Source organism: Danio rerio, chromosome 24 (assembly GCF_049306965.1).
Source record: "Danio rerio strain Tuebingen ecotype United States chromosome 24, GRCz12tu, whole genome shotgun sequence".
Classification (NCBI taxonomy): Eukaryota; Metazoa; Chordata; class Actinopteri; order Cypriniformes; family Danionidae; genus Danio; species Danio rerio.
Genome location: NC_133199.1, coordinates 29,224,229 through 29,242,369, shown reverse-complemented (window position 1 = coordinate 29,242,369; position 18,141 = coordinate 29,224,229). Strand labels below are relative to the sequence as shown.

At 33.9% G+C, this 18,141-nt stretch overlaps 1 protein-coding gene across 5 annotated transcripts in view; it reads right to left on the bottom strand.

The window, feature by feature from the left end:
• Positions 1-18,141, bottom strand: part of LOC561083 (gamma-aminobutyric acid receptor subunit rho-3) — a 29,877-nt gene that overhangs the window by 5,448 nt on the left and 6,288 nt on the right. The window contains exons 1-8 of one of the 5 annotated variants that reach the window (XM_009297451.5): positions 17,620-17,831; positions 16,901-17,491; positions 9,016-9,128; positions 6,463-6,530; positions 3,683-3,906; positions 3,520-3,602; positions 1,033-1,170; positions 765-917 (exon numbers count right to left, since the gene is read on the bottom strand). In XM_009297451.5, coding sequence (XP_009295726.2) covers positions 765-917; positions 1,033-1,170; positions 3,520-3,602; positions 3,683-3,906; positions 6,463-6,530; positions 9,016-9,128; positions 16,901-17,040 — 919 coding nt within the window. In that variant the 5' untranslated portion in view covers positions 17,041-17,491; positions 17,620-17,831. Of the gene's footprint in view, positions 1-764; positions 918-1,032; positions 1,171-3,500; positions 3,603-3,682; positions 3,907-6,462; positions 6,531-9,015; positions 9,129-16,900; positions 17,492-17,570; positions 17,832-18,141 lie in introns of those variants that run through there. The other 4 variants (XM_068217209.2, XM_021470333.3, XM_073940757.1 and 1 more) reach the window with 4 other exon arrangements.

The following is an 18,141-nucleotide window of genomic DNA, read 5'->3' as shown; positions in this document are numbered from 1 at the left end:
AATGAAAAAGTATTAACATTGTGTATGACTCCAATGAGCTTGGAGGACTGCATCCATACATCTCTGCAATGACTCAAATAACTTATTAATAAAGTCATCAAGAATGGCAAAGAAAGCGTTCTTGCAGGACTCCCAGAGTTTATCAAGATTCTTTGGATTCATCTTCAATGCCTCCTTCATCTTACCCCAGACATACTCAATAATGGTTATGTCTGGTGACTGGGCTGGCCAATCCCGGAGCACCTTGACCTTCTTTGCTTTCAGGAACTTTGCTGTGGTGGCTGAAGTATGAGAGGGAGTGCTATCCTGCTGGAGAATTTGCCCTTTCTTGTGGTTTGTAATGCAATGGGCAGCACAAATGTCTTTTAACCTCAGGCTGTTGATGTTGCCATCCACTCTGCAGATCTCTCGCACTCTTCCATACTGAATGAATTCTCAAATCATGATTTTTCCTTCACCAAACTTGATTTCTGTGAGAATCTTGGGTCCATGCAGGTTCCAATAAGTCTTCATCAGTATTTGTGATGATTCAGATGCAGTTCAACAGATGATTCATTGTAAAAATCCACCTTCTGCCACTTCCAAATGATCAACTAGAAGTCAAGTTATTATTTGTTGCTCTTACTACTAGGATCAACGACAAGACTTTTTTTTGTGAAATGATCTTTTTTCCTGTAAACACTTGTGTAATGTAATATGTAATAACATGCAACTTGAATTAATACACTTTCACTTGTGTATGTGTGTGGATAAATGTTATGCACCGAGCGAGACGCGGGCCGGCACTGCCCTTCTGTCGATCCAAAAAGACACCCAGGACAGAACCACCATCAGCATTGTGGGAAAATAGGTCTGCAGCATGAAGAAGAATATGTGTCTTCTGAGGATGAAGTTGATGTAGAGTCTGTTGTACCAGCCTGACAGAAACACGTGTAAAAGCTTGTAATTAATGATCTGCTGGAATATGACCAGATAGCACAAGAGAAGACATTTGTCATAGCATGAATACACAGATAGAGAAGCATCTTGTACCTGTGCTGCTGTACAAGGCCAGACCGTGTGAGACGTGGAACTCTTCAATGAAGAACTGAGAGAGGGCAATCTCATCCGTCCTCAGAGAATCGTTGCCGTTTTTCCAGTACAACATAAGGTCATTCTCATTATATGCATCTGAAAGGGAATGAAGAGCGGAAGACGGAGGATAAAGAAAAGAGCCAGAGGGAAGTATTTGCATGATTAGCTCCAGTTTAAATGCATGGGTTATATAGAACTGTTTTATTAAAGGAATTATCTGGGTTATAATGTTCAATCCTATTCCAACAGCAATCCATATAACGCTGGAAATATCTGTTATTTGAAAAGGTTGATGAACAGGGATGCACTGATCGGATTTTTTGGCTGATACAATACTACGTACTATAAGTACTACACATTACAAGCTAGTCTCATTTTCAGCATATAATAAGCTTTACTGAGGAATGGTTGAATCCATTAAACATTCAATTGTCCAACATTTTGAAAAAGTCTGGCTTCTGCCCAATCACTATCTCTTAACAAATAAGGTTAAAGAAATTTTGTTTAAACACCTTCACTGCATATATCCCAGCAAACTTTGTATAACTAAATTTAAATAAAGATATAGATGTAAGTTGTAGCTTTTGCAAGCAGACGCCAGAGAGTACCGTTCATTTATTTTGCTACTGCCCTTTTTTTTTGTCAAAATGTAATTGATTTCATTGCTCAAGGTGTTTTTTAGGAGTTTTTGAAAACTCTAGAAACAACAGAGCCATGCATTTTATACATATCTTAATTTATATGGCCAAATTTCATATTCATAAATACATTTTCAGGTAAAAATTCAAGCTTTATTGATATTAAAAATGAAGCAAAGCATTATATTGAGTCCGTATTGCCCTCAAAGAATCAAAAAGCTGTGTGAATTGTGTAAGCCTGTACACTCACCGGTCACTTTATTAGGTACACCTGCTTGTCAATGCAAATTTCAAATTGGCCAATCACACGGCAGCAACTCAATGCATTTGGGCATGTAGACATGCCGAGCATCAGAATGGGGAAGAAAGGGGATTTAAGTGACTTTAAAAGTGGCATGGTTGTGGGTGCCAGATGGGCTGGTCTGAGTATTTTAAAAACAGCTCTACAAGGATTTTCACGCACAGCCATCTCTAAGGTTTACAGCGAGTGTTCTGAAAAAGAGTAAATCTCCAGTGAGCTGCAGTTCTATGGCAGCAAATGTCTTGTTAATGGCTGAGGTAAAAGGAAAATGGCCAGACTGGTTCTAGCTAATAAAAGAAAAATGTTGTCTGCTCTGATGAGTTTTGAATTCTGAGTGAGAATTTGGTGAATTTGATATCAACAACATGAATGCAAGGATCCATCCTACCTTGTTTCAACGGTACAGGCTGGTGGGGGTTGGTGTAATGGTGTGGGATATATTTTCTTGGCACACTTTGGCTCCTTAGTACCAAGCATCGTGTCAACGCCACAGCCTACTTGAGTATTGTTGTTGACCATGTCCATCCCTTTATGACCATGGTGTACCCATCTTCTGATGGCTACTTCCAGTAGGATAAGGCACCATGTCATAAAGCTCGCATGATCTCAGACTGCTTTCTTGAACATGATAATGGGTTCACTGTACTCAAATGGCCTCCAAAGTCACCAGATCTCAATCTAATAAAGCACCTTTGGGATGTGGTGGAGCGGGAGGTTCACATCATGAATGTGCAGCCGACAAATCTGCAGAAACTGCATTATGCGATCATGACAATATGGACCAAAATCTTAGAGGAATATTTTCAGTACCTTGTTGAATCTATGATTAAATCAGTTCTGAATGGAAAAGGGGTCCAACCCGGTACTAGTAAAGTGTACCTAATTAAGTGGCCGGTGAGTGTATAATGTATTCCTATGATATTGTTTATATCTAAATAGTTTCACTGGTTCATAACTATGCATATTTATTAGTGCTGGGCAAATATCTATTGCAGTTAATCACATCCAAAGTAAAAGTTTGTTTTGACAACTTGAGTGTGTGTACTGAGTATCTTTATTAACTATTTATAAATACACACATGCATGCATGCATATAATGATGTTTATATATATTTAGATATTAAATATATGTGTGTATCATACAAATTATATACACATTTAAATATCTATGTAACAAATTTGTTTTGTATAGTTTTGTTGCTGTGTATGTGACACACACATGCACAGAAATAAACATATATAATAGATAATAAACATTTATAATACACACACAAACAAATCTTAATCTTTGCCCAGCACTAATATTAATTACATACAGTGCTTCACTTCATATGCCTATTCTGGTTATTCTGATTTTGACGATTATCTTTTCTGTAGAAATTGTGTGAGAGATGCTGCTACTCCTAAAATGATCCACAATTGCAACATTTTCCCGTTCTGTAAAATATCAATCAAAAGCAATGTAGGTGGGACTCAATAAAAATTACTCAAGAACTGAAGACGCACAGCTCTCCAGCTCCAGGGAACAGTTCTGAGTGTCCAACGGGAATCTGCTAAAATCCATTGAGCACAAGGAGGTAACTGTGATCCTATAAGAGAGACAACATTCCATTATTAAAACATCTACTTCTAACAAAAAAAAATGTATCAGCAGAGGTTGTTTTAGTACCTGACGCTGTAAAGGATGTTGCCGTCTGGGTAAACCCTTAGCATTATGTTCTCCATGGTGGTATCATGAATAAAGGAGCGCTTGGAATGGACGAAAAACACATCAGGCTTCCAGATCTTCTTCACCAGCCGGCCATCAAACGTGCGGCTTAGATTATTACTGGAGGGAAAAGCCAACCGTTCATCCTTCCAGTAATGCCTCAGGTACAGGGTCATGGTAAAGTCCTGGGAGAGAACTACATTTTACTGACTGAACGGATACATTTGATCATTTATTATAAGAAAAAGTGCAGGAAAATGACTAACAAAATGTTTTAGCATATAAGAGGAAGACCCTTTATAATTCTGAGATTTACTTTTGTCAGATGTTTTACATTGGGGACAAAATGATCACTTTTCTGAACCTTGAAACCAAATAATCTTCAGCTCATTTAAAGATTTTAGCACATCCTGCAGATGTAGACTGAAACACGTATGTGCTGCGTCCCAATTCACATACTTATACTATGCCCTAAAAGTATACTTGTTCTATAAAGTATATACTTTTGAGCTGACTTGACAGAAGAGTATGCAAGTTTTAAGACATACTACCTAGTTTATAATGCTTAGTAACGTCTTGTCAATCATCTCAATACATCATCCACATTTCTTTCATATTTTAATACCTACCTTATTGGAAAAGCAGCAGTACATTCTGACATTTGCGAGTCTTTCATGCAGAGAAATCTTCTCAGGTCTTAGGATAATTTTGCATTCAGAAGCTAATGTCTGAACATATCTTAATAATAAGTTAACATTGGTGTTGCATATGAAATATAACACAGAAAACGTGATTGAATAATTTTCCAGTTAGCTAGATATTAATTAATAGTCATTCAAACATCTTTACTGAAGCCTACTTGACGGTTGTTCCACCATGTTTGTACTTTATTTACACGTTTTACCTGGGTTTGTAGTTCAAATCAAATTCATGGCCAATATAAACATTTAGCATATGGATGGTTCTACACTTCGAATCTTTAAAGGAAATAGTAAACCACCCGGGAACCTTTGGCATAGTCTTTTCAACATTCTATGGTTTGGGACATACTAAGTCTATTTTTGAATACTATTTAGGACAGATAGTATGTAAATTGGGAGGCAGAGAGATTCCCACAATAACTACACTGCAAAAAAAAAAAATAAATAAATAAAATGCTGCATTGCTTTTACCCAAAATTTAGGTGAAATATGGACAAATCCAATAATTTTGGATTATTTTCTTATCCAACTTTGAGATTAAACACCACAGCATTTTTAATAGTCTAATTCTTGAACCAATAATTCTTATGATGTGATTGAATAAAATTACTGATATTTATGGTTTACATTATATATATATATATATATATATATATATATATATATATATATATATATATATATATATATATATATATATATATATATATATATATATATACATATGTTTATATATATATATATTTATTTATTTATTACTGTATGTGTGTGTGTGTGTGTGTGTGTGTGTGTGTGTGTGTGTGTGTGTGTGTGTGTGTATATACAACTGTATTGTCTGTTTCCTAAACAAATTAATTGGTGCAAGTGAATCAATAACTTTCTTAAACTCGCTAAATTGATATTCATATATCAGTGTAGTTATTTTATAAATACTTATATCACAAATAGTTATGTTAGCAGAAAAAATAGTATCACGCTTTCAAATTCTTATTGAGCTGCAGTTATACTAAATTAATTAATTAATTTTAAATATACAGTTAAAGTCAAAATTATTAGCCCTCTTGTTTTACTTTTTCAAATATTTTCCAAATAATGTGAATGGTGAGCTTCTTCACTGGCATACTTTATTAAGGCCAATCAGGTAGGAAAACCAGTTAGTTCCCAAATCAGGGTTAAAATCAAGAGGTGTCCGGGCTTTTTCTGTCATAGCCCCTTGTCTGTGCATGGTCTGCCTTTACATATCAGGTCATGCTCCTCGCTGGGTGCTTTTAAGTCTCATTTAAAAAATCACTTTCTGTCTCTTGCTTTAAAATTGCACTTAATTAATTTTAATCAGTTTTACATATTTTGTTTAATTTATATAGACAAATATAGATTTTGTATGTTGGTCGTTTTGTAAAGCGTTGGTCAACATCTGTTGTTTTTAAATGTGCTCTATAAATAAAGCAAACAAATAATGTTTAACAGAGCCAGGAATTTTTCATGGTATGTCTAATCATATTTTTTTCTTTTAAAGAAAGTCTTATTTGATTTATTTTGGCTAAAATAAAAGCAGTTTTTTTTTACACCATTTTAAGGTCAAAGTTATTAACCCTTTTAAGCTATATATTTTTTTTATCGTCTACAGAACAAACTATTTTTATACAATAACTTGCCTAATTACCCTAACCTGCCCAGTTGACCTAATTAACCTAGTTAAGCCTTTAAATGTTATTTTAAGCTATTACAGTATCTTGAAAAATATCTAGTAAAATACTATGTATTGTCATCATGGCAAAGATAAAAGAAATCAGTTATTATAAATGAGTTAGTAAAACTATTATGTTCAGAAATGTGATGCAAAAATCTTCTCTCCGAAATTAGGGAAAAATAAACAGGGGTTAATAATTCAAGGTGGCTAATAATTCTGACTTTAATTGTATGATTTATTTCATTTAAATAATTGTACTCGTTCATTCATTCAAAATAAGTGCTATAAGAATTATGACCATTATGAAAATCTGAATCATTAGACATAAAAAAGAGAATGTGGACGTTTACCATGTTGACTTCAGAGATGCTGTCTATACTCTCCACCTGCACATCAATGCCCACAGGGATGGCAGATCCTGTAAACACAACACATTTGCATACCGGTTCAGAATGCTTTGATATCCTCCGCCTTCTTCACTCCAACAGAGAGAGCATACGGCGCTCAAAATGTTACTCTAATCCTATTTGTACCATCATTAATTAACAGTGGTCCCCTGAAGGACACCATTCAAAGCTCCACTTCTCAATCTTCTTTAATCATGTGAAGCGAAGCCCACACGCCAATAAACTACTCTCTTTATTTCTAGTTAAAACATTGGCAGATTAGAGCGCCGCCCTGCTGGCTGAAAGTAAACAATATAATCATTTTTGATTACAGAGTTGCTGCCATATTTAGTGTCTATTTCTTTTTGTCATTTATGAGCACATATAACTAAACTGCAAAAACTGCATCCGTGCACCTGTGCTGTGAAAACGGCTTCATATATTTATGGGATTAAATTGCAATATGAGAGCTCAATCTCTTTTTTTTAAGTAGTTTGAAACAATATTTTGGCTGGTCAACAAAATTATTTTATTTAAAATGGCATAAAAATCAGTAATGAACTGCCAGTTATTTTTTATTATTATTTTTTTGTGTGTGAAATTTTACAGGTTTCCTTCTGCATATGTAGATTATTTCTTACACAAAAAATATTATTTCAAACTACTAAAATATCTTATAATGCCATTCGAAAGCAAAAATATACATAACTGTTAATTAATTAATCTTTTTAGTTTATTTGTTATTTTAATATTATTTATTTTTACAAATGTATATGGTTGTGATTATTTGTTTATTTATTTATTATTTTAATAGTATATTTAAATATTGGAAGAGTGAGACAGGTTTTATTATTCAAGGTTCTAATAAAAAGAAGTGTCCTTAATAATAAACTTCAAATCTGATAATATGTAAATTAAAAACATTAGTTGCATAATAAAAAGGCACAAAAAAAATCAGGTTATGAACTGTCAGCTCTTTTTGTGAAATTTTACAGATTTTCTTCAGCAGGTGTAGATTATTTCTTACACAAAGTATTGTTAAAAGAATTACTACAAATATCATATAATGCAATTCAAAAGCATAAATACATAAAACTTTTAATTAATTAATATTTTAAGTGTATTGGTTATTTATTATAATTTATTTTTACTCATTTATTTGGTTGTGCTTTTCATTTATTATTATTTTTATAATAATATTTAAATATTGAAAGTGTCAGGCAGGTTTTTTTTATTAAAGGTTCTAATAAAAAGAAGTGTCCTAATAAACTTCAAATCAGACAATATGTAAATTAAAAACATTAGTTGCATAATAAAAGGCACAAAAAAAAGAAAACGGTAATGAACTGTCAGTTGTCTTTGTGAATTTTTAAAGATTTACTTCTGCCTATGTAGATTTTTTCTAACAAAATAATTTCTTTAAAATTACGAACAATAAAAAAGCATGAAACTAACAGTAAAAGCACAAAACTTAAAAAGTAAAACTTTCATTTTTATTTTATTGTGGACTGGCTTATTATTATTATTATTATCATTATTATTATTATTTTATTAACAATTTTATGTGATTATGTTTATTTATTTTATATTATTATGTAAATGTTGGAAAAGACCAGACAGGTTTTTATTATTGAAGACCATAATAACAAATAATAATAATAAACTTCAAATCTGACAATATGATTAATAATAAAACAAAAGAGCATTTAATTACAGAGTATATGAAGAGTTTAGATGCAAAAACCTCTAAAGGCAGTCTGAAATCTTCTTTAAAAATTAGCTATTTTAACAGGCAGTTGTGTGTGGGTTCAGTAATGTCACGTTTATGGCAAAGAATATGCTCTTTTCATGGTTTTTAAAACAAAATAACTCAACATAAACATGAGTCTAAGAAAAGTGCTCATTTTTAGCATCAGTTTTTGCACTTTTTTTTCATATGACCCTTTATAAAACTGTATAAACAAATGTCATTACCATATAAAAGATAACACATTAAGATATTATGCATACTTTAACATAATGATTACTTCAGTGGGTAGAAAAAAAAACTTTTTTATTTTAATGAAATTTATCTTGACATTTGGAGATTGGTGTGTATTCAGAATAAATACACTATAATGGCATTCTTATATTCTAAGCATGGATCTGAGTAAGTGTTCAAATATGAGCAGAAATGATCTCCGAGTGACATCTTGCATCTGTTTTAACAGGCTTGGGATGTAATCCAGATTACCATCCACCAAAGCGCATCTGTGTGCTCAACACCCATTGTGACACACATTGTCTGATGTGTGTTTTACACAATCTGGGTCATGTTTGAAAGTAGCACCACACTCACCCCACCAAAGGCACCCCTGGCTGTTTTGTCCTAAATAGAGAGATGGTATTGCCTGTCTCCCTTTGCCCTCTGACACAGCAAAATGGTAGAGTCCGTTTCTAATCAGGTTTATTAAAAAGAACACTCTAATTGTGATTTTCAGGATAATAACTGGAGCAAAACCAACAGCGTATCCTAACCTCCAAACGCAGGCCTCATGGCAAAGTCATGGTCTTCGATTCTTAGCAGCTGTTCTGTTTTGATGAGGAGGGACTTGGTGCTGTCCTTTCGCTTCAATTTGTAGTCAATCCGTCTGAAAGAATGAGGAGAAAAGGCTCATTAGGAAAACACAAAGAGCATTTTTACACCTCTATGGGCTCAATGAGCAATCAATATTTCTATAAAACTACAAATATATACCTATACATACAATTCTCTGCAGCTTGCATCGGAAAGTTACCAGTGCAGGCAGTACTTTTCTCTCAAATTATGACTAGATTAAACAAAGTCTTACTTTTGTATGATTTCTTGAGCAATACTGTTATCATAAGCATATTTTACTCTTTGCATTTGCTTGATACCTGGATCTCTGCAAATACAGGACATTTGTTTAAAGAGACAGTTGCAATTAATTCACTATTTACTAAACCTTGTGTAGGATAAAACCTTTATGCATTTATTTGTTTTGTTGAAATTAAAGGAAGATATGGTCACCCTTTAGTTGAAGGGGTGTTCATAAGTCATAACACATTTGTAATCATGATATGACACGTCATGAATGTGAATGAGATTTTATGCATACTTATGAAAATTGTTATTAAGTGTCATTTGCTAAGTTATGACCATTTAAATGCAAAGATGATACCGTTTGTTATGACATAAAAACATCACAACCTGTCTTCATTTTTGTCATGACAACTTGACATTACAAGAAAACATAACTTCTCCTAAATCTCTCATAAACACGCTTATCATTATAATTGTCATGAATATTTTTCTGATCACATTTTCATTTGAACAAATGTGTGTATTTATCATAAAATGTCTCATTAAAACTCTGTCAAATAATTTGTAACAGTGTCATAGATATTTACATTGACATTTAAATGACAAATATAGCTTGTACCACTGTAGTTGAGGTCAAAAATATATATATTAATGACAGTGTTATGACATTCACGACATAATATAGTGCCTCGTGCCAATCATGTTTATGACAGATTTATGACAAAGTTTGTTGTCTTGGTAATGTCAAGTTGTCATGACAACTACAAAAAACAGGTTTGATGTATTTGTTTATGTCAAGGTGTCATAAAAAAACAATCTCATCTTTGCATTTAAAATGTCATAACTGAGCTAATTATGCTTAAAGCGGTTGTTATAAGCATGCATGAAAATCTCATTCACATTATAAAGATTTGATGTCTTATGAATGCCCCTTCAAGTAAAGCTTAGCGAAGATATTTTGAAGAATGTTGGTAGCTGGCACCCCACTGTCTTTCATAATATTTTTGAATGAGTTTTTAATGGGTTCCAGCTATACCAACATTCTTCAAGATACCTTCTTTTGTGATTAACAGGAAAAATGAAACTCAAATTGGTTTTGTGTAAATAATGACACAATTTTTGGAATGAACTATCCCTTTACCAGTCATATATGGTTTCTATTAAGTTATTTTTAGGAAACAAATACAATGCAGGGACATTCCATTTACATACAAAAAGATTCCTGACTAGCCAACAGAATGCTTGAAGTTTTGCTCAGGGAACTAAAAATTGTTAGCTTGTCAATGCGTCACCATAACTTAAAAAATATGTCAGCACATTTTACTAATTTGTTCTCATTTAAGGAAAATAGAGCACAGAACAATTGGTACTTCATTTTCTGAATATTGGGAATATCGTAATAATTTAGTCAGAATGCAGTTGCTAAAAACTAATCAATCAATTAGCATAAGATGGCCACAATTTTCTAAAACTACAAAGCCGATTCCAAAAAAGTTGGGACACTGTAAACTGTGCATAAAATCTGAATGCAATGATGTGGAAGTTCCTAATTTCAATATTTATTTAGTATAGAACAAAGATGACATGTCAAATGTTTAAACTGCGAAAATTGTAGCATATTAAGTTGAAAATAAGTTGATTTAATATTTCATTTTTAAAAAGTTGGACAAGACCATGTTTACCACTGTGAGGAATCTCCTCTTTACAACAGTCTGAAAACGTCTGGGAACTGAGGAGACAAGGTGCTCATCTGTCTTAGGTCTTCTTTGTCTATAGGTGAAAGATCTGGACTGCAGGCTGACCATTTGAGTATCTGTATCCTTCTAGGCATCCATGATGTTGTAATTGATGCAGTATGTGGTCTGGCATTGTCATGTTGGAAAATGCAAGTTCTTCCCCGAAAGAGACAAGGTCTGAATACATTGTTCTAGAACTTGGATATATCTTTCAACATTGATGGTGCCTTTCCAGATGTGTAAGCTGCCCATGCCACACGCACTCATGCAACCCCATACCATCAGAGATGCAGGCTTCTGAACTGAGTACTCATAAAAACTTGGGTTGTCACTGTCCTCTTTAGTCTGAATGACGTGGTGTCCCAGTTTTCCAAAAAGAACTTTAATTTTGATTCGTCTGACCACAGAACAGTTTTCCACTTTGCCAGTCCATTTTAAATAAGCCTTGGCCCAGAGAAAATGTCTGCTCTTCTGGATCATTTTTAAATATTGTGTATTGTGTTCACCAACAATGTTTCCTGGAAGTAGTCCTGAGCCTATATTGTGTTTTTATTATAGTAGCATTTCTGTTTGGGGTGCAGTGCCATCTTAGGGCCCGATGATCACACGCATCCAGTATGGTTTTCCGGTCTTAAACCTTACTCATAGAGATTGTTACAGATTCTCTGAATCTTTAGATGATATGCATGTGAGATGGTGATGACTTCAAACTCATTTCTGATATGCTTCACTATTTTTTTGGCGCAGCATTGGGGAAATTGGTCATCCTCTGGCCATCTTGCCCTCTAAGAGACGCTACCACTGTGAAAGTTGGTCCTTCAGCTGTTCCTAATATGGACATTTGACTTTTCAAGCCTGTTATTGCTACCTATCCCAACTTTTTTGAAATGTGGCTTGAAATCTCAAATGAGCTAACATTTGGCCTGAAATTGTAAAATTTCTCACTTTCTGCATTGTTATCTTTAGCAATGCTATGCACACAATGTTCAGCAATGTTATCTATATTCTACTGTAAAAAAAAAAAAAAAAAAGCAATTAAAAAAAATTGCATTCAATTTTTTATTCAGAATTTGTAGAGTGTGCCAAATATTTTTCAATCGGGTTTGTATTAATAATACATTTTGGGAGTAATTTCTTAGCCAAAGAATGACAAATGAGTTGCTAAATTATGCTTAATACATTTTTCATGCACTAATAAATGTAAAAAATAAATAAATAAAATGATTACTCCAGAAAATGTACTTTTAATGCACTTTTTATGTTCATCATTTTCTTTCCTTATTTTAACATTAACATCATTTATTTTGACATCTTTCAGCAAAATATAAAATTTAACAGCTTTATTCCTGTTTCTGAAAATTAAACATGCTTTTTGGCATCGCTCACTTGTCGTTTTACTATGAAGCCACCATAAAATGTGCAATGAGCAATGTAATATTAATCTTGCAAAAATGTCAGCAGTATTTTCTTTTAATGAGCCTTTGATGTTTTGCTTCCATGTGAAGATGTTACCCACCAAACATCTGTCTCAGTGCTCCAGCATGTGAACGAGGGAAATAATTACCCCGCCATTAGAGGAATGATTTACAAGGAGCAGCTTGTTATACAACTGTATTTGTGTGCCAGGTTGTGAAAATGATCTATGGTTTGGAAGGGGTTCAGAAGCCACCCTGCTTTCAGAGAATGATAAGACAAGGAATATGCCAAAAACGCAGCAGTACCTAATGAAGGACGCTCATAGATTTACAATGTTTCCCCTAACATATCCTTTCCCTCTGCGAGCTTTAATTGAAAGCCCAAATATACTGTCAATCACGCTGTGCTCATTACATGGCGAAGTTAATTGCACACTGAAGTGCAATCACTAAATGAAACCTCTAACTAATAATTATGTGATGAACTCATTATGTAATCATGCTAACAAATACACAACAATGGACAACAGTCGCTCAATGCATTGAGTGAAACTGCTGTACATTACTGTGCTTATTAAAAACACAGAGTATGATCAATATTGAAATCTATATTTTAAAAACTAAAATGTGAGAGCGCAGACGCCTCAAATCAGTAATGATGAGAATTGGATACATATGCAGTTCAATGACGCATACTAAAAACTGTACTTGGAAAACCTGGCTGGCACAGTGAAAAGGCTTTTTAGGAAACTCTGCAGGCGTGATTTCACTGCCAAAAAAGCAGTTTGGCTGCTCTCCATCCTCAGCTATGACAGGAAAACCCAGATGATGGCACCGAAATGGTTTTAATTACAGGATGAAAGAATATGGGCACTCCTGAGATAGTGTGAAACTCATTATGCTGTAATTACATACAACCAGCAACAGCAAATTTCAAGCACGCCTTATTTCTTGTGTACAAAAAATATCATGGAAGCAATTCAATGATCTGTGGATGTTTTAAATTCCAATTTTAGAGCTTTCTGACCCTAGGCAGGAATGGTTCCGACTAGTTCAAAGTTTAAAAAACATTGTCAAAACACTCCATGTATCTTCAGTGGTTCAGTTAAATATTATGAAGCTACTAGAATTTTTCTTACAACACAAATGGGTGGCACTGACCAGTACGGCCCCATGACATCATGTTGTGGATGTTACTAAAATAACATCTTTATTCAATGGTGTCTTTTCCTCAGTGTCAACATAGGGTGCACGTTCATGAGAAGCAGTATTCGTGGTATACGTCAGCAACACGACAGATTGCAACATCATGCATAGGGGCACCGCTAGGGGAGAAGGACGATTCTAATGGGCCAGGCCATTTTGGGGCACCCAGAGATACTGTTAGGTCCCAAGCAGCGATCTGCCCAGCTCCCCCACTCTTCACTTTCATCCATGACAATCCCCCACAAAATGTTGTCATAGGGCCCGTACCGGCCAGAACATGCCCTGAACATGCAGATAATATTCTGACTGAACAACTGAAGAATATGGTTGGATGTTTTTTGCACTCATATTGCTTTGAACGTGTCGGTGTTGCTGTCTATGGAGGATGAGGGACTCTCTGATTTAATCTAAAATATCTTAATTTGTGTTCCAAAGATGATATATCAGGGGTTTGGAACCACATGAGGGTAAGTATTTTATTACCGTTTTTATTTTTAGGGTGAACTAAGCCTTTACGCCATAAGTAAGAAAACACAAATGTTATTGAAAGTAATGTTTACAAATCTAAAGTTTGTTTAATATATGCAAAGAGATGTATTAAAGTCAGGGACACATTTTGGTTGTTAAACTTTCAGCATGTTCATATCAAACTACACTTTTTACACAATTTTGACACATATCATAATACTCTGCCATTCCTTCTGCGTTAGATTATGGTCACATTTCTCATCATTACCTCAAAGGGTAAGTCAAAAACTTTTAGTAAACTTTAATATAAAAATAAATTAATTATTAAAGAAATAAATAACAAACAAACAAACAAATAAATAAATATGGACAAAAATACCAACAAGTGCAAATGAAAAATGTATCAAATCTAATTAAACAAACAAAACAATTACTTATACCAGTGACACCAAAATAACACTGACTATCTTCCAGCTTATAATATAGTGCTTAATGACAGTCACATCTTTCAGAAATCCCCCAAAGAAACATTATTTTGCTGTCAAACCCCAGACTAAATGAGACAGAAAACCTTCAAACCTGGTGTTGGTGTAATTAAACCCTTATTTACTCTTTCCTAATTACCACCCATCTGTTCACTCAATGAACCATTCTGGCAAACTGATGTAATATTTAATCCCCGAAGTGCATGTTTTTAAAAAACTAATCAACTTTAGGTTCATTACAAGTAAAAACACCCATATGTTCACATTTTCTGAAATTAAAATTAAAATGTAACATATTATATCACAGGGAAATATTATATATGCGCGACACAGTGGCTCAGTGGTTAGCACTGTCACCTCAAAGCGAAAAGAGTCCCAGCTGGGCCTGTTGGAATTTCTGTGTGGAGTTTGCATGTTCTCCTCGTGTTCGCATGGGTTTCCTCTGGGTGCTCTGGTTTCCCCCACAATCCAAAGACATGTGGTACTGGTGAATTGAATAAACTAAATTGGCTAGGGTGTATGTGTGAGAATGTGAGTGTGTATGGGTGTTTCCCAGTAATGGGTTGCAGCTGGAATGGCATCTGCTGTGTAAAACATATACTGAATAAATTGTGGTGACCTCTGATGAATAAAGGGACTACGTTAATAAAAAATTTATGTTTTCATTTGTTTTCAAAAATTGCTTCCTTAACTGTTCTGATATTTTACAAAGAAAATGTATTGGGTAGTCAAAAAATTAATATAAACATCTGAAAAAATAGCACCTTTTCATTATTTGGACAAATTGTAATTTTATGCTTTAAATGACAGCACTTCTATTTAAAATCTATGATTAATGTCATTAATAGCTTGCAGAACAAATAGTTGTTGTTTTTTTACTATAACTACATAGCTAGTAACTACATTACACAAATAAATTGTAAATGCCGAGAAACTACAAAGAATTTTCAAATTAATTCTCAATTTGTATCATTATTTTTTTCTTTCATTGGCAATTTGTTACAAATTAGTAGGTAAATACATTACAATTTTTCACAGAGATGTAATTAGCATTATTATTTAAATGTTATATTAAGTAACATATCACACTGCCAAAATGTGTTTCTTACTTAGATTTTTTTGTGTTGTTTCTAGTCCAAGTAATCAGGGAGCTTTTTATAGACAGGCAAAAATACTGTCTTGTTTTAAGCAATATTGTGCCAAAATGAAGTGAATTTTTTCTTAAAACAAGCTAAATAATTTGCCAATGGGGTAAGCAAAATAATCTTCTTTTTCCTTTCGACTATTTTGCTTCCTTCATTGGCAGATTATTTAGCTTGTTGTAAGGAAAAACTTGCTTATTGTTTCCTAAAACAAGACAGCAATTTTGACAGCAAATTTTGATTTAGTTTTAGTCATATGTTAATCTTCTGAATCATTTTAGTTTTAGTCTAGATTTAGCCTACTAAATTTCATAAGATTTTAGTCGACTAAATCTGCTCTAGATATAATGGGCTACAATAGATTTGTAAATGTTATAAGCATATTATAAACAAAAATATTATAAACATTTTTTATACAAAATCTTCTAACTTATTAAAATATGGAATATAGCTTTTCCATTGAAAACCAAAAAATGTATGCATTGTTTACTTATATCATTTGTAATGTCAGATTAATTATGTGTCGACAAACAATCCACATATAAGAAAAGCAGCCATCTGAAAATGCAGAATTGTGCAATTATTTAGCCAACCCTTTGTTTTAACGTGGTAAACTATCACGATTAAATTAAACTATGACTGGATATTTACTAAAATATATCTCTCAATCACATTCTCGTCTCGTTTTTATTAGTCAACGAAAATGTCAGTATATGTTTATTATAGTTGTCGTCATCATCACTTAATTGTTTTTTAGTTTTGGTCTATCTTACGTTGGTAAGTTGGTTTTTCTAGTCTACAAAATGCTTTTTGATTTAAGAAATGTAAGATATTTGAACTAGAAACAAGACAAAAAAATCTACACAAGGAAAATATACATCTTTATAGTCTTTTATAAAGTGACTTTTTAATTCACTAAAGTCTCCTGAAAAAGGTATTGCGCTTATGTTTACTATTGCCTATTTAAATAAATAAAGTTAACTTCTTTTAAAGCTCCTAACCCTAAACTTTTAAATGGTAAACCCTCTCAAATAAAGGTTTCAGAAAGAATCCTTTAAAACTTTCCAATTCACAAAAAGTCCTTTAGGTGTATACAGAACATGCAAAAGAGTTCAGCACTACTCACCCTCTGAATCTGTGTTTGGCGTGATCAACTAAATAAATATCTTTATTTTTCTTCCGGTTGAGGTAGTGGTTGTTGACCAAGGCGACGGGCCAGAAACAAGCAAGGCACAGCAGCCTGAGCGTCAGCAGGACCAGCTTCATGACCAGATACTAGGATAAAACACTTCTTCTGGCTCTCTTTCTCCAAGGCGGGACAATTCCTGGGTCCTGGCCATCCCAAGCAAACCCCAGCCAAGTGGCTCAGGGAGACAATCCGGCAGTCCTGATGACCTCCGCCGATGTTCAGCACAGTAAATCTGAAATCTAGTTAGTACTACAGCATGTATTCAGCATCCATGGAGTGTGTGTTCCAGCACGTCCCAGCACGATGCTGCTGCTTTGTCACCCAAACATAAATCAATAGGAATTTATTCTTACAGTAATAAAAGAATGACATTAATTCCTCTCAAATCCTCTTATCCGTAGCTGCTGGATCTTCCCTTAACCTACACAGTGGGACGGGACCGTCTCTAATCGGGATTTCCACATCAGTCCCTGGTGAAGATAAACGTCATACCTGTTAATTCACATCCATACACTTCATCCGCTGCACCTACAGAAACGAATAAACAAGAGATGTAAATGTCAGAGTGAATTGATGTGATTATGCCTATATCCACAAAAAAACTTACATCTGGGAACATATATCACAGTTTTATTTATTTGTACATCACAGCAGACCTAGTCGAACCACCCCATGTGTTTTGCTGAACAGCCGGTCGGTCATCACCTGATGATCTGCTCCAGTTTCAGGCACATTCCATCATTAGTTATTATTATAAAAAGCTGAGGGGGCTAACCAATCAAATCATATTAACACAATCAATTACATTACAGAAGCATGCCTGGAGGGGGGATGGGAGGGATGACAGGAGTGCCGGATGGACAGATACAAAGGAGGGAAGGAAAAAAAAATCATAAACCAATCGCTGACTCGCTTGTGTCCAGTAATCCCAGTGGATTGCCTAATCTGGTGGATTACAGCTTGATCAGCGCAGGAGGCGAGCCACAGATCATCACAGATATTGTATATGCATCACTTTTACTGTATAGCTAAATGTTTAACAAAAGGTCTTTGATAACAAATCAAAGATGGAAAGAAAGAGAAAGAGAGATGAGTAAATCTAATAATACTATAAAACTATTCTTATGGCACCTAGAAATATATATATATATATAAAAAAAAAAACTATTTCAACATTT